We start from the raw sequence: 21996 nt of genomic DNA, 5'->3' as shown, positions 1-21996 counted from the left end.
CACAGCGCTTGACAACCCTAAAGCCCTCTCACAACTTCCTGTTCCCATTTCTCTCTGAACTGGGCTACATCCAAAACGTGTGTGTGTGTGTGTATTTATCGGCATGCACAGTTTATATGCTTCTGTTGTGTACCCTTGGAACAGTGTTCGTGTGTGTGTGTGCCTGCCTGGAAGCCTGTGTGTGTGTCATAGAGTAAGGTAGGGAGCGAGGGAGTGAGTCAGCGCTGGAAAGATAGAGAGGCTCATTGAAAGGCCTGCGTGGTGCGGTGGTGGAGGAGAGCAGCCAGAACAGGCAGACAGGCAGGCAGGCACACATGCTGTGATGTTAGAAAGAGGATTGATAGATCTGTTGCATGGCCACTGCTGCTGCAAGAGCCTAACGCACCTCGGGCAGATGGATGGGGAGTGCGTGCAGGGGTACAATCAGTCTTTGGGTGTGCGTGAGTGTGCCCTTTGTGTTCGAGTGCGTGGGAGAGGTGTATTACATGGTCTTAGTGTGTAGTTTTTGTGATGTGGTACTTCACACAGGGCTTTACAGCACTTGCTCGTTCACTGAGGGTAAAATGTATAGATAGATGTACTGTATAGCAGAGGAGAAACAATATGTGCTAAGGTTTGTGTGTGGGCGCTGTACCTGTGTTGGTTTATGTTTATATGCACAGTAAAGTACGCATTTCCCTAACACCTGACCTGTAAGTACAGAAAGCGTCATCACTGTTTTTCTGCTTTTCCACAACAGACAGCCTCCACTCCCACGCTCACTATTCCATCTCACATATCATCAGCAATCATCTTCCTATCATCTCTCTCATTCTTTTTATAGGTGTTTTATCGACGCTTATAAAACACTTCTGCTACACAGAGGCATTCATCAGCATTTAACATTAACGAATTAAAGAATAGTGAAATTCTATATATAGAATAGTAGTAGACTAACATAGACATATGCATGCCTACAGTAGCTATACACTAATCCAGGCTGTAGGCTCAAGGAACAAGCTGTGGTGGCATCTAACTTGTAAACCTGCACAATAACGCTGTAGCTTATGTAAATGATATAACCACTTTTTTAAAGCTTTTTCCAAGAGATGTCGAGGAGGACCCTGTAGGACCTGCTCCCTGCTGAAATATAGCCATAAAACAACATTTGCTGTGTATGGGAGGTAGATGCCTAAAACTCTTTTCAACAAGATTTTAGTGCAGTTCTAATAGTCAGCTGCTTCAACAATCAACTTTAAAAAAGAAACCAAAAATCTACAAGCCTGTGTTCCATTAAGTAATTTTTTGTAACTATGTCAATTTTTGATTTTTTTTTTAAAATAATGTATTTCATCTGATTATGATGCAACAATCATGGATTGACATTTTTCCTACTTATAATCAAAATTGAAAGCTTATCAGATGCCCAAACACTGCATACCAAATAATTATACTATGAGACCGGATTTCTTTTTGGGGTAATAACACCATTCATGTTACAAAATAATCTACCAGGAATGTGTGCTTGTACATATTTGATTGGCCAACGACGCACCCCGCCAGACGACGTCATATTGTGTTGTGGAAAAAGTTTGAGCTAGTTTCAACTTTTGCGTTGGGCTAACCCACAGTTTTTTGCCAGAGCCATTTGCATCTGCAGCCCGGCTGTGTCGATGGAAAGCACATATTGAAAATTAATGAGAGGGCTGTGTTTTTTCATACACTGATCATCTCAGTATGGATATGGCCTAGTGTTGAATATACTCAATCTGTCTTGCCTCTACTTGTATTATATTTTTGTGAATTTTAATATACCCTATTAGCAGAATAAATCATATCCTGCCAGTAATGTATATGATGATCACAATAAAGGATATACTGTAACAACAGAATATAATTTCACAATATTATTAAAATGTGTTTCAGAAATGATTTTTACAATACATAAAGTCAAACTAAGCCAAAAGTTTCTGAATTAATAAAATGAAAGAGTGAGTAGAGAAGTTAGTCAGTGAGTTTGAGATGTGTTGCTCTCTTTGTTTTCCGCGAGATGATTGTCGATCTATAGCTCTCTCCCAGAGATGACTGGTCCTGACCTCTTCTCTATCCCATTTTTCTCACGTTGTTCTGGCGGTGCGCTCACTGAGCTGAACTAAACACAAATAACACAAGGGGGAGGAGAGGAGGTGGAGCAGGAGAGGAGACGGAGGAGAGGGATGCTCGCTGTGTGATGGTGGCACGTGGTGATAAGCTGCCGCTCTGACATTTAAACAAGTGTCAGGGTCAGGGGGTCAGATGAGTGGAAACAATGCGTGACTAGATCAGGGCGATGTGCCGATTTCGCTTTGTTACCAGGGGCGCAGATGCACGGCAGCCCATCAGGCTTCAATACACCCACTTGGATTGGTTTATGCTTTGATACCTGCTCACCTTTCAGGAGAGATATGTAAGGGAGAGATGTGGAGTTGTAGCAGCAGAAATTATGTTTTTGTGCAGTTTCTCTTCTCCTCAACTTGTCTTTCAAACACTTAAGAACTATATTTTTCTCCTCAAGGTTACTCAGCCCCTCTCCTCACACTCTTTTTTCTCCTCTCTGTCCCTCTTTCTCACTGGGTGCAGAGGAGGACTATCCTTTGCAATCATAAAATACGTCTGCTTACTTTCGCTTCTTGGCATTTCAGCAGCGCTGCATTCCAGGAGGGTGACTTATGGGAAACATTGTCTCTCACATAACACAGGGCTAAGCTGCGCTGTTTTTTTTGTGCTGTGCATAACTCAGGTCAGCTGGACACAGAGAGGGATAACCTGTAATCGAGCAAAGTCTATTTCTTTGATCGCTGAAATTGAAAGAGGTTTACCTCTTCTTTTTTTTCTGTTTTTCCAATCTCATTCTACCTAACCTCGCTCAGCTCTGTCTTTCCCCTCTTTAATCCACCCTGTGCTGTGTCCTGTGACCTGTGGATACACCCTTCCTACTAACATGAATCCAGTTGTCTTTAATAGCCCGTAGGACTAACAAAAAAAGGACCTGTCAAGATAATCAGCCCTTTTTTCCTATCCTCTAAAAGACAGAGGTTATTTTCCTCAACATTTTGACCCAGAGCATGCCTGGCAGGATAAACTCAGGTGTGGAGCAGGGTTAAGAAGGCGGCTTCACCTTGAAAGGCCACACTTCAGAGCCCGGGAAACCACAAAAAGCAATTAAAAGTATTGATGGAACTTCAATAGCTCTTAAACAGTGCTGCCAGACACCTCGGGGCAAGTAGCACACTAATCTTTTTTTTTCTCCTCATCTCTGTATCGCTCCGTTCTCTCCCTCTCTTGCGTGCATTCACTCTTTCTTCACCGAAGACTAAGCTGGTCTTGATCATTACCAACTGATTGCAATACAAAAGAAGGAGAGCGTGTGAAATGTATTTACAGCCATGCGAGGCAGGTGGCTGAAGTGAAAATAGAGCCAGGACCCCAAGAAGGTGAGTGTGACAATGATAGTAATTAAAGTTTATCTAATCCTAGCTAGCTTGTTAGACCTCTAATTGGTCCAGTACGTGTGTATGTTCAAGCATGTAAATGCGTGCAGCGTGTGCGGTGTGAAAACAATTTCAAAACGAGCCCCTAATATCATCGCCGCGTGTGCGCACCATTTACTGTGCAGACACTAATGGACCTTTCACAGAAACACACTTTCCAAAAGATGGTCTTCCATATCAAAACAGGAAATCGAAGAGAAGATAGGGAGGGGCTGAGACAGTTTCTGTCTGCCTGCTTATCCTCTGAAGCAGGGCAGCGCCATCCAGGAGCAGGTTGTTTACCCGAAGCTTTCCCGCAGTGTTAAGCCAGCTCCTCGCTAACTCACTGATTTACGACGCAAGGCTTCCTCGGCTGATGTCTAAATTTACGCGAGGGCTTGGATTGCTGTTCCTGTGACAAGACACAGTCTAAAGAGTGATAGCTGGTGCACTAAAACAAAGTGGGTGTACAAGACAAACAAACTGATGACTTACCTTTGCACTGGTTGGTGTTCTTATCCAGAATGGCCTTGGTTGACACTATTTTTCCATACCTGCAAAGACAGAGGAATTAAATTTAGTGTTTTTGACACTACAGGACCTTTGGCTGTTGGAGCAGTTCACTAAGATTGCCATCCCGTGTTTAAATATATGTATTTTCCATACTCTGTGCCATGTAGTTGCAACTAGCAAATTGCAAAGTGGCACGAATGTCAAAAGCCACCAGAAAGAGAAATCACTTGAGGTTAATAACATTATGTTTATGGCTGACTTCAAATGAATGTGCAGCCCTCTGACATTTGAGTGAGTCACTGAACATTTTCAAAAGGTCTAAAAGCACAGTGAACGAACTCAAAAGTTAAGTTGTTTCATTAGTATACAGTTCAACCTATTCAATTCTGATAAATTCATTTTACATCGGAAAACTACACCATGAACAAAAAGCCCAGACTCTCACCAGTGAGATAACCCAATAACAATACTCATTTATTATATTGCTTAATAATCTGGTTCAAAAAGCTTTGAAACAGCGTGGTAATACTGATAACACAACATCTTTTGGCTATTAATTAGCACTTGAAAGAGTGAACAGATTCTTAATGCCTTCTTGCATTTTGGCAATTTCTTGAAATAAAACAAAAAGCAACCATGGAATTCGTGATATAGCCTATTTGGTAACAACATACTGGATTGATAAGTTGCAAACATTTAAATGAAAAGGTCTCAATGAAGACTTGTCTCTCAGTGTGATTTTCAAGGAAATTCAATCAAGGATTTAATTGAATATCAGTGTGATATTGTGCGTCAGGTGAAATGAATGATTATTTTCATAATATTGTTCCCCTCATCTGGGTGATGAGACGGATCTTATCAGCCTGATATTGCCTCAGATAGCCTTCTCATGTAAGCTTTCTTCTCATGTTCTTGTGAGTAAGGCTCCTTTAACCAGATTTAGCCTCTAACGTATACATACATCTATACATTGAACATATTTATTATTTCTGATGTTTTTTGACATTTTTAAGATTGGTATTTATTGACTATTGTGATTATTATGTACTTGTTGTTTTCGCAATGAGATTTTTAGGTTTAATAAAATGTAGCTCCCTGAAAAACTGAAAAGTATAACATTTCTTTATTGCATACTTCTGTATGCACAGTGGGTTGTATGATTCTTTTGGAACTCGAGTGACCTTACTGACGGACTGACAGTGAGTTATTCTATCCGCTTGTCTCAGCTAAAACTGCCACACGCTGCATTTTGTGCATGGCGAGAAGCACTTTATCCCTGAAAGTACAGTATATGTGTGTCTGCATGCATGTCTTTATTTGCATGCATGTGTGCAGCTGGGCCCTCGCTTGTGCAATTACACTTGTGTGTGATGTATACATGCCTGTGTATAAATACATAAGTGAGAACAATATCCTGTGTGTTGAACACACATCACAATGAGTGAGCAGAGGAAAAACAGCTATGCTCTGCACGTTTGCACACACACATCCCCCCCATACATGCATAAACACAGACACAGACACACACAGACACACACACACACACACAAACATTCTGTAGGGAAGAAGCAGTGGTGCATCCCGGCCCATATTTCACCAGCAGGGGATAATTGTGCCATTTCTCAACGAGTGGCGGATACTCTATTTACTGCATGCTGTGGTGGGGTGGGTGGTGGCTATGAACTGATGAGCTCCGAGAGGAAAACTACCAGCTCACACACACAAATACAGATAGCATATGAGTACACACACACACACACACACACACACACACACACACACACACACACACACACACACACACACACACACACAAATATGCACACACAGAGACAGCACTCACCAATCAGTGGATTGTCTCTCTTCTGCAGATAAACAGGCCATTTTAGCTATAGGGATCCATAATCTGCTTCAACAGAACAGAACTAACGTGCAAATGTTTGATCACACCGAGACACTCTCAAGCATAAGTACACAAGATGAACATGGAACAGTGAGTGTTCATTTGATTAGAGAACATGCAGAGCTTGGTTAGCAACTGCAGTATTTCAGTTTTTGTTGAGAAACGAACTGGAGCAGGACGTACAAGTAAGAATTAGAGATATTGGTATAAACTCTAATCATTGCATATGCAATTTTGTAGCACAATAGAGACCTATATTGAGATTTTTTTGAGAAACTATTTATCGATAAAATAACCAGACGTGAATAAAGACCTGGAAAAGATTTTGACATATGTCAATAATAAGACTGAACCAAATCAGAGATTATATTCAATCTTATCTCACAGTATTGATGTTATATTGATTTATTGCACAGCTCTACATGCAAGCCACTGAGCTAGCTAGTATGATTGTTCCTGTATACCTATCTGTTTATTTGCACACAGGTGTTTGCCCTGCTTTAGTACTTAAGTGAAAAAATTTGTATGCTTTCAGTCTGGGAAGCAGTTAAAAAGCTCAGTGCTTTTGGCACAAATTGGGGGAAAGTTCTCATTAAAACTTTGTTTGGACTCTGGGGAAGCAGGAGACAGTAGCTTTCCAATGCCAACTCATCACTGCTTGCCTCATTAAATGTTAAAGATGGCTCATCAATGCACCCTTCCCGCGGTCCAAATACACACCACAAAGACACTGCAGCGAGATGAAAAGGCAAGGTGGAAGGAGCCAGCTTTGTGCCCATAATGGAGACATATTGGAGACGGATGGAGAATGTGATCAGCATGTTCATGTATGTGACGTGTGTGTGTGTGTGTGTGTGTGTGTGTGTGTGTGTGTGTGTGTGTGTGTGTGTGTGTGTGTGTGTGTGTGTGTGTGTGTGTGTGTGGCTGTGGACGACCCTGCTGGCGGCTCCTTCGCCTCTCTGCCAGGCAGGCCTGGGGAGGCTTTGATGTGACAGAGGCAGTCCCTGTGAAGCGCAGGTTTAACACTGTGATGCTGTGGCCGGGATGCAGAGCCTGTCTCCACTAATCCTATTTCAATCACTCTCGCAGCCTCTTATCTCTGACTCCGCTGGCCCTCGGCCCTCCCTCCTCCTCACAAATCTTCTCCTCCCTCTCGCTCACTCTCTCTCTCTCTTAATGTCTCTTTACCATCCTTCTCCATTTCTCTTTCCTGTACTGTATCCTTCATGTCTCTCCTTTTGTCTCTCTCTTCCTCCTCCCTCCTAATAGGAATCCCATGGCAATCATTCTGATGCAATATCGGATCAACCCTAAGAAAAGAAGATGCCAGATATGAAACCGCCTATAAAAAAATAGGGGCTTCTTGAGCTATTTTAGGCTGATGAAAATGCACAAATTGTGGTAGATGTAAAACATGTCATTCGTTTGACAGCTGTCTGGGCACTGAAATGCGATAAAATTGAAGCTGAGCCGAAAGCTCAGCCACGTTTTTTAAGAGGGCAGCTGCATGCACAAGAATGACATCCCAGCGCTGCATTTCTTTCGTTTCTCGCTCTCTTGCTGGATGAAACGATCCAGGCGTATTCCATTTCCGTCATCAGAGATGGGAAAGTGAAGTGGCTCTTTGCTGTATGTGGGCAGGGAGAGAGCTGGCCAGAACCACAATACGTCACTGTGGTGTTGTTGCTACATAAGAAAGCACAGTGCTGGAATGGATGAATGGACCACCCAAGTGTTGAGCTGAGACCTTGCCCTCAGCCTTTGGACACCTCTCCAAAGGTTTGTAACTGCGTGTTTGAGTCATTACATAACCTGGATGAAACTGAAACTAGGATCTAAGATGCCTTTTTATATATGCTTGGTAAGGTAGTATGTAAATGTACTGTATCTGCATATGACTGTGCTTGCAGATGAAGAATATAGTATAGCATTTGACTAAACTGGTTCCCACTGTTTGATGGAGTGAAAAGAAGAATAGAAAAAAGCAAAAAGAATGAAACACATGCTGACAGGGTTAGGCTTTACTGTGTTGAGCTGTGAGACTAAATTGTATAAAAGCAGAAAACTCTGCTTCAGGCATGTTCAGCACCTTTGGAGCACCTGTGCAGGGGGATGGGGCAGGTGCAAAAGGCACACTACGGAGAACAATAACTTAAATTTATCACCTCTTGTAGGCTTTTATGCAAAATGATTAGCAGAATGTAGATACTGTAGCTCAAAAAGAAAAGGTGCCGCATTGACAATTCTACTCATCTTAGGAGCACCTGTATCAGACACCCACCATCCAGATTTACTATTTGCTCTGGGAAGCAAATATTATCCAGAGGGGTTTCATAGGCTCAAGACGTACATTGTTTTATTAAAAAAATGTGAAATGGTTACACCACTGCCCTTGTCAGTAGCACAGAGCAGCACTGCAATATATTATTTCTATCAATTAGTTCAGGTAGTGACAACCTTTACAGCAGTTTCCTACAAATGAATAACTGTAACAAGTATTAACTGACAAAACAGTAATAATAGGTTTGCAGGATGAGCCAATCTTCAGAAAAGTCTTGTTATTTAAGACATCAATTGTATTTAAAAAAGCTTGAGCACGGAGTCCGTTTTAGTACAAGGAACAGCTGCAGGCTGAACATCTTCATGACATAACAGTTTATAGCTTGTGTTTTCAAATATGGAATAGGCATGGCCAAGTCACCAATGTTCTATTTACTACTGGTTTTTATACAGTACTATGTATAACAAGCCTTTTGTTAACCTCAGTCATCAGTAAAAGTATTTGCACAAATAGTGAAAATTCCACCTATTCCAGTAACACTCCAGATCCTACAGTTTTCAGAGGATGTGTTTTATTTTGTTTATTAAGTCTTTGATGCCAATGCAAGAGACAGGTTTCACTGTGGCAGAGAGAGAGGACAGAGCAGAAGAAAAAACATGGAAAAGAAACATGACTTCTTTATACTTTTATATCAAAGATAAAAAGGAGAAACAGGATGCAAAAAGAGCAAAATATAAAGAGGATGACAGAAATGAAAAAGCTCAAACAGCACATACAAACACTCAGGCATTCATACAGATCGAAAAAAGTAAAGAAATAGAAAGGAGTATGTTGTATGAATTTTGTATGTGTGTACATACAGTACGGAATATATATATATATATATTCTGTATAAATAGTCTGTATTTGTACTTACATCTCCAATAAAAATACTTCTGAGGGGGGAAAAAAGCAGTGTGTGGCAGCTGCCCTTGACTGCCGTCTCCTGTCTTATAGCAGCTAACGTGTCCCACAGCTCACACATCTCTGTGGATCAGACAGAGGTCAGGCCTCCTGTCCACCGGGCATCTTTTTGGAAAGAAATATTAAACAGATGCTTTTGTGAAATGTTGTTGCTGCTGCAGTTGCTATGCGACTACTGAAAAACTGTTTGGATGTAGCTAACCTTAAGCTTCAAATATATCTAGATGTATTTTTTTATTTCGAATGTTTTGCAATGTTTGTGAGAACTAAAGACATACTGAACTGACATGGGCACACAACAGCAAAACTGCTGTAGAACTCAAAGTACCGCATTTTAAAATCTTTCAAAATTTCAAGTCTTGAGGTTGTGTCTTTTTGTGGCATGTAATCAACTTTTTTGATCAAGGATTTGAAACATATTTAGTTAAAAATTAACAAAGCCTTTTATGATCAGTAGTTAAAGAACATTGGTGCACTGTTTGACAAGAAAGATTCCAAGAGGACAGAGCATGACAGTAGGAAGTGAAAAGGACAAATTGTAGAAAGAGCAGAGAGAATTACCAAGCATTTATAAATGAGAAAAAATTTTAGCGACAGGCAATATAAGAGGAAGACTTGTGACTTAAACAAGAGGGCTGATGACAATACAGGATGTAAGAGACAGACAGATGAATACAATGACATAAATAGAGGAGGGCATAACTATCCTGATGGACACCTGTCATGGAGCAGAGCAGCTGTTCCAACACCTCTGAGCTTATATCAGTGACTTCTTCTCATGACCTCTGGGCCTCTGAGCTGACGGTTTGGTGGTAATGGCCTTTATCTATATCCCAGCATGGGACTATGACATGTTTTAGCAAAGTGAACCCAAAGTCGACCTACAACCCTCTCCATATTTTTTCTTAAACACAAAACGTGTTTGTTGGATCAAAACTAAAGGCTGCCTGGCTTGGTTGATCAATATACTAAATGTACTTGTATTTAATATTATCTATTTGTACAGCAAGTAGTGTATTCATGTAATCTTTGCTGTATGGAAAAGTATTCCATACATTTGGACTAGTATTCCACACTTTTGTTAAAGGATAATGGTGACTAAATTATAAAAGCATTATAGTATAAATATGAAAACATTGTTTTGGCAAGTATGAGCAGCAATGAATCAAAAAGCTTCAACAAATTGGATAATTCCTTTTTTGGCTTTAGCACTCTATCTTTTTCTTGGCAGAATTTCATCATGTGTTTTTAGGTGATGGGATTCCCCTGTGTTTTGTTGGCGGGTTTGCGGTAAACTGGCAAATGCTTACTTTCAAACCTTTTACGTCTCTAAATGTGGGAAGCAACTTGGAACAGAAAGGTAATCCAGCCTCAGTGGTTGCTCTTTCTTTCCTTATTTCTTCTCCTTCAACAAATGTCATAATCATGGAGCAAAAAACCTACTGGCAGCAAGGCAGAACATCTAGTATATTTGGGCAACATAATGCAGGGAATATAATCTAGTAGACAGAAAATAACATAATCAACATGCAGCTTGAAATCCATTCATTTGCAGCAGATTTGAGTGGCCGCAGTACAGTGTGTCATCACATCCGTCTGTTGAAGTTGGCCATGGTCAAGCTCTCTGTGGTCCTTAGCTGTCATCAACCATTCTGATTTCAATTTTTCCTTAATTCCCTACTGATGTGATTTTGTTACATGAACATTCATTTTACCTGGCAAATGCGAATGGATGACAAGTTGATTAGAACCATTCAAACTTTCCCACCTCCCCACATAATAGAAATAGATTATAGCTGCAAGCAGAAATACGGCCACCGAGCTCCAGTCTGGCAATTTATAAAGGAAAAGAAAGTGATTTAAAAGTTTAAGCCAGTGTTCCGAATTCATTGTTAGAGACTTAAATTTAAAACAATTCATCTTCGCATTAAGGGATTTTCAATAAAAGAAAGTTTTAAAATTCAGATAGCCACAGAGCATCCATCAGGTAAATTGTTCCCACAATTTAGTCTGTGTCACTTTGTATGAGACTAGTCTGGTACTTTTGTATTTCTTTTAATGTATTCCATTAATGTCTTGCTGTGTAACTTTCTCATGAATTATCAATTACCCATCCTTTCTTTATTATTAAATCAATACAAAACTCAATATTTTGCCAAAATTATACTCTTTGAGATGAATGGATTTCATTTACCACACCTGATCTTCTGTTTAAAAGTAATTTACGTTGAACGGGTAGCATGTATTGGCGTTAATATGAAAAGAAAATGTTAAGAAAAATTCTGCAAATCTAAAAATGGAGTACAACAATATTGGTGAATTTAAAAATTCTGTTTCAAGGAGGCAGTTTTAGTAAAAAAAAAAAAAAAAAAAGAAAGAGAAATGGACACAAGGAAGAACATAAACAGCAAAAAACATCCAGAATTTTAAAGACAAACAATGTCAACCATATTTTCAACTACAGACTACAGTATTCATAACGTTCATACGTTAGTAGTCAACTAACGCATGAACACAGGTCAACATAACACAAGTGCCAATGCTGACAGACCAAAGCTATCAGGGCCTCTAACAAAAACAAGCTTCCTTTTGGTTGCATACTCAAAATGTAATCTGTGCTAACACAAAAAACTCTTTGGAGTACAAAAATCCAAACATGAAACTGAGTATCTGTCAGACTTTTTCTCGGCTGAGAGCAGTGACTCCCTGCAACCTCCCCTGGTTTCCTAGCAACCGCACAGTGATGACAAGGCTTCAGGAAGTCACTGCTCTCAGCCAAGAAACATCCCCTCGTAAAACTTCAACTTGACGATAGATATAACGTGTTAATCAGTGAGCTTTGGAGGTGCTTTCACTTTCGGACAGCTCGCTGTTTCTTCCTGTTTCCAGTCTTTATGCTAAGTTAGGTTAACCAGATGCTGGCTGTAGCTTTATATCTGACGCACAGATATGAGAGTGGTATCAATCTTCTCAGGTCTCAGCAAGAAAGCATATAAACCTAATTCCCAAAATGTCTATTAACATTTCTCTATCTGGTCACCTCCTGGGGATCTAGTACTATGTCCTGGAGAAAATGTGGATTTCTATACCCTGTTTGTTTTTTGTTTTGACCTGTCACCCGTCTGGACTCTATCAACAAAGATATACATATTTTTATTATATTTTGTCTTTTGTTTAATATTGTAACTTTATATTTGAAATTAGCTTTAAATAAATGATTTTGAAAACAGGAAAGATGTTCGCCACTGAAACACAATGCATAAAAAGTGCCTCATACTGAGGCTAGAAAAGTGAACTACAGACTGGTAGCGTGTGTGTTAACTTGAGAGTGTGCATCAAAAAAAGACAAGAGCAACAGTAAGTGATGGCAGGAAGCATTAGCCTGTTGTTTGGAGTGTAGCTAGTTACAATCTCTCTCCCACTCACACACACACACACACACACACACACACACACACACACACTAGTCTTCTTCAGAGCCAGCCTTGCAGAATAGCCCCTGTTTGTTTGGAAGTGTCCAACCTGTCAAACCCACATGCCATGCACTGCTGTCTGACACGCACAAATGAACACATCTCATCTGTGCTGGTGCCGCTTCTGCTTTCTAGATACTGCTTCAAATGAAAGGGAAAGTCAGTAGAAGGAAATAGGAATAAAAGACAGGAGAGGAAGAAGGGAAGGATAGAGAGTTTAAGCCAGAGAGTCCATAGATCTCAGGGTTTGTCCCTCACGTCAATCAGTCTTGTTGTACCAAAGACTCTGCAGTCGCTGCAGTCGGAGCTTAAAAGCTATCCTCCACTGTACGGCTGGAGTCAGATAAAATGCAAAGCACAGTTGGGGGGAGGCACAGAAGACTGTTGCACATGGTTGCTATGGTTTTTAGTATGCTATTAGATTCCTGGAAGAAAACTGAGGTGAAATGTAGAAGAGAGACTTGTTAAAAACTTGGCTAAAAGACTATAGCCCTATTTGCACGGGACTAGTATTACCTGGGGACCTCTTTGTAATAATTGCAGAGGTCGTCTGTGATCTTAATCCTGTGCGAATCTGCCATGTCCGTAATTTGTAAAGTAAAAATTCCACCGCAAATTACCTACCATATTTTGCCAAACACAGAGGTCATGTGATAATATTAGTCCCGTGCGAATCGGCATCTCTGTGATTTGGGGTAGTTTTTTGGTTTTTTTAAGGTTTTTCGTGTTTTCCGCGCCTTTTTTCTGCCTTTTTCTCGGTCGAGAATTATGGAGGCTGCGTTGGCAATTATAAATGAAAGTTTTGACAGCATTTTGGGTGAAAATTCAGGAGGCTCATCTAGGTACACAGCATGGAGACCCATTGGGGGCTGATCCTGTCTTCTTATTGTTTTTGAGGCTGTCACGGTACTTTCTTCGCAGGTAGTCCAACCTTTCTTTACACTTGGTCCAATCTCCGAAGTCCTGTACAGACAGGCACCGGAGCAAGAGGTCTTTGTAAATACTTTCCCAAACTGTGTGGTTGTGCACCATTTGATCAAATTGCTTTTGGTAATGTGGTTCACCCCACACAGCAATTAAACTGAGCGTCTCTTCGCGCGTCCAATGCCGGGTTTTTTTCTTTGCTGCCATTGCTCTTTTCGTCCAGGAAGCGGATGATACGCATAGTGTCAGTAAATTCGAGTTAAAACATAGACTTCGCTTATCCCATGCGAATGCGCGGCACGAAACACAGACGTGGTGGGGTAATTACTAAATCACATGAGGTCCCCAGGTAATACTAGTTCCGTGCGAATAGGGCTTTGGTGTGTGTTTTTTATCAATAATAATATATATTCATACTAAATATATGCACCTGCTGAACTAAAACTGCTATTTAAGAAAATGATTGGTAGAGCATGTTAACAGAATCAAATTCATTGCAAAAATGGAAGAAAAGCTCTTTCCAGCCTCTAAATAGGCAAAATGTCTACGTGTCATGTATACAGTAATGGGGGGATAAATAATTCAAAAAACCAGCCTAAGGCCAAATCAGCTCCTCCGCTCACCCTCGCTCTAAAATCGATGTTTGGGAAGGAAAAAGGCATTGCATTTTAGTCAGTTCAGCCTGGCCAATGAAATGACTATGTCACCCTTGCTGGAGCAGAGAAGTGTAGAGATTAACATGAAGAGATGTGAGAGAGCAGATGAGCAAAAGGACAGAGAATGCAACACAGGATAACAGTGAGAAAGGAAGAGAGAGAAGTCGAGAGAGGAGAGTGAAACAGAGAAAGACATAGCGAGAGAGCGAGAAAGGCGTTCACACATAGACAAAGTGGCTTTAGAGGGTTCTGGTTCCAGGAATAGCAGATGCTTCTACTCAGCGTGGAGCTGTAGCTGTAGGAGTAGTTTAGTTTGAGCATTCCTGTGGCTGTCTCACTACTTTCCAGAGGTTAAGCACCATTATCTCTGAATGCCCCGAGTGACGCAAAACTTGATCCTGCATGGTTGACAAGAGTAGGGTGTGCTCGGGTTGGAGGAGAAGAAATATAGGTGGAGATACATATTAAATAAAAGAGATGCATAGGATTCAGAGTGAAACCAGCAGCGCACAGTTTGGATTAGATTTTCAGGGAGTGTTAAGTTGTTCTTTAAGGAGCTGTGACCAACATCTGTACAAAGAAGGATAATTGAAGTTGAAAAATAAACTTGTCAAAAACACTCAAGCAGTAAACTAAAGGTACACTTCAGTGGTAGTTGGTGTGTTGAGCATTTACATTTTTTACTTTATGTTGTTCTTTGATGTTTCTGTAATGCAATTCTTCGTACAATTTGGCATACTGTACATGAATCCCAACATGTTTGTGATAACCTAAAATGGACTGAGAATTCTAGCCAATTTATCTGTCTGGCTGTAGTGCAGTTGCACCGTGGGAGGGGTGATGGGAAGTTTGGGACTTTGAGGCTGGACTAGAGCGCCTTTGCTCACACTTCTCCACTCTGTCAGTTTTCTGAATCAGAGCCATGGGACAAGCCGTCTCTGATAGCTAGGCAGCTAATGTCAACAATGGACCTCAGAGAGTCATTAGGAATAATGTGACGCTGCTGAGTGCCCAGGCCTCTGCTTCATAAAAACAGGTGGTCCTAGGGTCACCCCTCCTTCTCTTCCCCTCACCTCCTCTACTTAGCATACCTTCTGGCTCCCTCCCTCCTCTTCTCTCCTCTCCCCTTCCACCATTCCCTCAGCACACACGGGAAAGGTTATTTGGACAATTGGTGGTGATTAGCTCTTGATTTGGCTCACTCTGTATATTTGATCAGGCCGTGGCACGGAGGGGAAAGCCAGTGCGACTGAGGGCGCAGCTGTGGCTCGGCCATGACTGAAATTGGGTGAGGAAAACCAGAAGGAGAAGGAGGGGAAGGGAGGGAGCAGATGAGATGAGAGGGAGGCAGGGTTGAAGAGGAAGAAGAGGAGGAGGAGTGAGGGGTGGGGGGTTTAGGGACCTCTAGGGTCCTTTGCTTTCTTGGCAGTTTGAGTTATGGATTTGGGGCTGCTGGCAGAGAAAATGTGAACTGCTTTGTCCCTGTTATTCCAGGTGTGGGCCCTCGTTAAGAAAAAAAAAATGTATTCTTCTTTTCAACCTTTCGTTCAACAACCTGATTCCATCCTCTTGATGTCTCTCCTGGGTGGTGGATTGCTAACCAGAAAAATGTGGGTGCTGCCTAATAGCTGGCTGGTAAGTCGGGTTATAAAGTCTACTTTGCCCTCAAGTGTTTGGGGGCTGTGTTGGCTGGGTTGGATGTGCTGGCTGCACTGCTCTTTGGGTTGGATGGGGTTGGTGTTGGGTTTAGGCTTGGCCCAGAGCGTCAACCTGGCTGGTTAGGCCAAGGAATTTTTCTCACAGTAACGGCTGTTCTATCCATCCTTCCATCCCTTCATCCACCCATCCCTCCACTCACAAAGCCAGCCAGGCAAGTAGGAAGGGCCTCTCACTATCTGGGTATTTAGCCAACAAATCCCCACTCCACTCCTTTGGCCTCTTCTCTACGCCCATATATCAGGCTGACGGCTGCGGAGAACCCGACATCCAGCCAGCTGAATAAAACAGAGATTAAGCACCCACCCGAATCCATTTAATTACTCGTTCAACAGCTCTCGGCGTGTAACTCCAACCGCTGTGAGAACTTTGCTGTTCTTCAGTCTTAACTTTGCTCCCAGTGACCACAGGGAGGTTGACAGAAGTGGCTGGTCACAAAAGAAATTTTGGCCTTGGTAACTCAAATAATCCGTTAATCAGTTGTTGTTAACTGCATGTTTGTGTGCCGTAATTTTAGGCTTGGTTACCAGGGTGTGTAAGGATGGGGGTGGTGGAAGCAGGCTGAACCATTCTGTTATAACAATGACATGACATCTCATCTGTAGACATCTGTAGATACAGATGTGGCAGTTTTTGACAGAAAAACACCTATGCAATATTGTCACTGTATAGAGAAGAATAACATCTTGCTGCTGACAGGCTGAGACATTATTTACCCTCCTATGGTACACTAGTGTAGCACATGGCTTCCTCATACAGTAATCTTCCAGTACTGTTGCATTTTCACAGTAATGTCTTCAATGGGACAGATGTACTTTTTAAATCAGTAATCAGTAAATTACATAATGAGAAAATTACATATAATTAACACTGACCAAAATGAGCAGTTAGCAGTTAGCAAATAGAATTGATATATTTGTTTAAATCTAGAAATTCAAACTTCAACGTTTCTGTATTTTTAGAGAAAACTGTGAATATCTGAAGGTTATGAGGCCCTTGATGAGGGTTTCTGAATGTGTGACAGGATCTTGGAAATAAAATATTTAGAGTTCACAAGGACGGGGTTACCACAGTAGACGGCATTTATTTTTTGGCATCACTCGGGCGGTGTGCAACAGCCTCCAATCAGCAGCTACAATATGGCCTGTTGTCAAGAATGCATCAGTTTGGTGGCAGCACGTTTGCTTTTGAGATAGTGGTGAACCAGGGCGGCTTTTCTGTGTGTGACACAACACACCCAGGCCCTAGAATCAGCTTTGATTTGCCTTACTGCCAGCACTCACAAGGATTTGTGCAAGAGTACTGTACATACATGGCAATACATTCATGTTCACACACAGTAAGGCTTGAGAGAGCAAATTCACTAAGCAAGCTGATGTGACTGAAACTCCCACATTTTTTTTTGCATTTTTCTAAAACTAGCGCTGCTTTTATGTTTAACACGGCCCTCAGCCTCATCAAGGAGAGCTGACGCAGCTGAGGGCCAGGAGAGGAGGTGCTGGGTGCTGGAGGGGGACTGGGCATCTGGGGAAAAACCTGAGGGGGACCCAGGGTGCTGCAGACTGCAGAACAGTCGCATGACCTTTTCTAGAATGCTGCCACCCGCCTGCCACTGAAACACGGTCTGGCTAATTAAAGTTTCAGTGGCATTGGATTTTCACTGGCATAGCACACCTCGGGCAACCTTGGGGGCTCTTAGGCAGGCGATACACACAGAGGGAAGGATGGGAGATATAAGAAGAGAGAAAGAAGAGCTGTGGAAAACGTTGAATAAGGGGACAGCCGCTAGAGGACAGCACGGTGGATCCAAGCAATAACAATCAGTCAGTGGCTTTCCATTACACACAGGAGAAAGGCTATATATTAGAATGCAAATCTACAATCACAAACATGCACACTACTTGGGTATTTTACATAAGCTCTGACATGGTTTGCCCTTCCAAATAGTTATGCTCAAAATATTCAAGATCATATGGAATTAGAAATGAAATTGAAACTGTCCAACTCTGTACAACTGGGTGAATGCAAGAGCTAGGCGAGAGATATGCAATGTCAAAATGCTGAGTGCTTTTCCAAATCTTATCGGGCCGCCTCTCAGGCTAATGGAATTTTGATGGGTCAGTATCAAGAATAAATGCATGACTTATGACACGGCTACCGGGAGCATTACCAAATACACTGGACAGCATGTTCCCGTCTCCAAAGGATCATTGAATAATTGGCTGCGTTTGACCAGGACATTTCTGGAAATATGGCCAAGAAAAGGTTATGCAACCAGACAGACTCGCTCATGGCCTGTATTTCACAATCTGCTGGCCTTGTCTCCATTAATGATCTTGACCCCCTTTTCACCATTTGAGAAGTGAAAGGGCCTAATGGAGCTGAACAAAGCTGCTTGTGTGTGTCTGTGTGTGTGACTGTGTGTGAGAGACAGAGACACAGAGAGAAAGAAAGCCCCCGTGACTGTTTGTTACAGCTTGATGAGGTCTTGGTCTGTGATTCCTGAGGGAGGTGGTCCAATCTAAGCTTTATTAGGCCTTATTGAGCTGTGTGCAGGCAGGTGTGTGTGTTTTCTCTATCAAGAACATTTGGCAGGGCTTTATGAGTACCTTTGTGTGTCCCTAAAATACACTCAGTTGGCAGCAGTTTAATGGGGTGTGCGAGGTATTGTACATGGAGCTTTTTTCATGCCTGTAATTTTCTTCTCAGAGGTGAACTTTTTAGTTTAGTGATCAGTTCTGTACATAGACCTACTGGTCTTATAATCGGTTGGATTAATCGGGTAGATTATCTGACATTTTGAGATCATCAATGTCGGCTGATGCCTACGCTCATAAGGCAAACAAAAAATGTCTACAGACACATCTGCAGGAACGATGTTAGCGCTTTGTGAGTTTTGTGAAGGTGGTGAAATAGTTTCCAGCCCAGTACTAGAACCCTCATGCATCCTGCTGTAAACGTCATTAAAAAACTCATGTCGGTCAACCACTAACCGGTCCAATGCCTCTCTGCAAAGATGCCAACTTTGGGTCTAACTATGTACCTTAAATATTCTACGATATTTTAAATATATTATATTATATATGCAATATTTATATGAGGTCTATCGAGTGGACAGTTGTACTCTATTATCTTTCAAAAAAGAAAGATAGTTGTTTTGTTTAGCTAAGTAAGTGACTGATAATCTGACTAAAGACAGAGAGTTAAAAGGATTCAGTTTTGAGCTGGCGAGCTCACTTTGACTGGTGGCCAGGTGGGCCAGCTTTGATTGACATTTGACTTGGCTGTTAGCTTCATGGTTTGGTGCCCATGAGCCATTGCAAATTCTTCATCGTTTCTAAACACAAATTGGTTTTCTTGGCTAAGTACAACATCCCCTACGCAAGATGTTTCTTGTGTCTCATGTCTGTCAGCTATTCATTCAGTTAGTGACTGAAATATGATCCTCTCTGGGTAATCTCTCCATTTGACTTATTTGGACTGCAGGAAAGCATTCATTCATCATTTTAAAGTTGAGAAATTGTTTCCATTAAATGCTTTTAAAGATGACCGTTTAAATTCTTAGCTGTATATTTTTAGAATGGATTTGACCTTTCACCCATAATACGATACAATATCAGCTTTCCAAGAGAGTCAAATGACAAAATAAATTGTTTCTTGAAAAGTTTACATTAACATAGAATTTATGGAAAGTAATAATGGAAACATCAAGTTTCCACATTAAATAAATTAAAGTGGATGACATTTATGTAGGCTATAGTAACATTATGATCGAGTCAGAGAATAAATAGAGGCATACTGTACACCACGTACTGCTAAATACATACAGCCATGAGAACATCATGACCAAGCACACCCTGTACTGGCATTGGCAAGTGTGACAGAGGAACCTCTGTATTTAACTGTAATTGTTCCCAGTACTCACGGTTGGCAGAGTTTGATGAGGTCCTGGTCGGTGGTCCCAGGTGGCAGGCCTCGGATATACAGGTTGGTCTTACTCAGCTGCTCTGCCCCTCCCTGGCTGCAGCTGTTGGTGCTAGGGCTGGGAGGAGCCATGGGATGAGGGGGTGGAGCATAGGGCTGCTGGGAAAAGAGAAGGAACGACTTAACACAAACGACTAAAGTTGGTTTAATTTAATGGGATGACACTGGATGAAGATGAAATAGTTAAAAACATTGAGAGGTGAGGTGAGGTGTGAAAAAAGAACATTTCTGAGACAGCAGAAGAAAGTTTAAGAAGAACTGAAAAATATATCTATTAGAGACACAGCAGGCACCACCAGTTCAATGTCAGTGCAATTATGTGAGTAGACATTTTAGGGCAGCTGCGACACTGAGAGAATGAGATCAGGGTCAGAAAGAGATGAAAACATTCAACCCAGCAGCAGATATTTATGAGTAAAATCTCAAGAAAAACAAACATCTAACCTCAGTCTCGAATAATAATATTACATTGCAGAGAAAACATTTTCAAGTAGAAAAATAACGTCTGCACAATGACAAAAAAGTCAAAAACGCTCCTCAGATATAGCGACACTAGTATTTCTATACACTTTTACTTCATCTTTTCCATTTTATACCACATTTTTTCACCTTTGTTCAGTAGCAATAAATTGCATCTGAGGTTCTCTGTCATTGTAAAGGTCTTTTTTCTAAATATGCGACTGGAGTCAAAGAGAGCAAACTTTTCTAATTTTTTTATTTTAAGTAAACATTTCACCAAGGGAACTTTGAAATTAAGGTTCATAAGGCTTCCAGCAGCTTATAACAGTTTTAAATGATGGCAACTTCCTGTTTACTATTCATACCCTCAAAACCAATTTCAATACACTGTAAAACAATTTACACCTCCAAGGGTGTGATATCTTGACGCAGTAATCCTCTCCAGCCTATTTCATAAACATCTCAATAGGAACCTCTTTTTTTCAGTATAATCTCTATCTTCCAAGATGTATTAGATATCTGTTTCCCTCTCTTTCTTCTTCTCCCTCTCTTTTCCCCTCCCCTGCTCTCCTCATGTGTCTGTTGTGCTGTTAGTGTAGATTTATGGTATAGGAGTCAGGGCCCCCTGCTCACAGCCCATTTATATCTCTATTGCAGGGATACTGCACATAGTGACAGAAAGAGAGAACCAGGACCCTGTGGGCATAAGCGGAAAGAGAGAGAGAGAGAGAGAGAGGGCGAGAGGAGGGAAGAGAGAAAGAGACGACGCTCACTGCAATAAAGTGAGTGATGGATGAAACGGAAAAGAAGAAAAATGGTCAGGGAGAGCGGAGGACATGACTAAATACCACTACCAGCTCCAGTTAACCACATTAACCCCTTATCCTCCCCAGAGAGAACCGCAAGACCCCATACCATGCCGTAAAAGCACATACACACAGTTAAACACGCACGCACGCACACACCATTAGCCCTCCAATCCGCCCCACACGTTAGCAGCGGCTGCCGAAGCATGGCTGATTTGATGCGCTATTTTAAGCGTGTGTGCCATGCCAGCGTGTTGCCTCCCACTCCTCAGACAAAGAGTCGGGGTCCCTGGAGCGTGAAGAGGGAGCCACGTCCATCAATGGACGGCCAATTACCACGCTGAGCTAAGTGGAACTGATGGGCAGCCACTCGCTGTGCTGGACACACACACACACACACACACACACACACACACACACACACACACACACACACACACACACACACACACTGTACACACGTCTATGTTTGTGCACACACACACACACACACACACACACACACACACCACCTGATAACACAGAAACACCTTTTTTTTTAACACAGAAGCCAAAACAGCCAAAGCTGTTCTAAGTTCTTTGGGGCAACTTCAACTGACAAGTCTCAAGTCAAGTCCCAAGTCCTGCAGGGCAAATCCATGTCAGGTCACAAGTCTTCATAAGGAAAGATTGTAACTGGTGGGCTGTCTTGGCCAGAAATCCCTCAGAAAAGAGATTTCAATCTCAAGGGACTTCCTGGTTAAATATTGGTTAAATTTAATTCAGGTCTTTGAATGGTGCCCATTAAAAAGACGTGACCATTTGGCTTTCTAATCTGTTAATAGTGTTTT

General features: G+C 41.6%; 1 protein-coding gene across 6 annotated transcripts in view; it reads right to left on the bottom strand.

The window, feature by feature from the left end:
* Window positions 1-21996, bottom strand: part of rbms3 (RNA binding motif, single stranded interacting protein) — a 267875-nt gene that overhangs the window by 130373 nt on the left and 115506 nt on the right. For 4 of the 6 annotated variants that reach the window (XM_051391604.1, XM_051391609.1, XM_051391606.1 and 1 more), the window contains 2 exons: window positions 19843-20000; window positions 3984-4042 (listed from right to left, as the gene is read on the bottom strand). In XM_051391604.1, the coding sequence (XP_051247564.1) occupies window positions 3984-4042; window positions 19843-20000 (217 nt within the window). The remainder of the gene's footprint in view (window positions 1-3983; window positions 4043-19842; window positions 20001-21996) is intronic. The other 2 variants (XM_051391605.1, XM_051391608.1) reach the window with 1 other exon arrangement.

The sequence above is a fragment of the Dicentrarchus labrax genome, unplaced genomic scaffold (assembly GCF_905237075.1).
Source record: "Dicentrarchus labrax unplaced genomic scaffold, dlabrax2021, whole genome shotgun sequence".
NCBI lineage: Eukaryota > Metazoa > Chordata > Actinopteri > Moronidae > Dicentrarchus > Dicentrarchus labrax.
The sequence above is the reverse complement of the archived record's forward strand: the minus strand, read 5'-3'. Positions and strand labels throughout refer to the sequence as shown.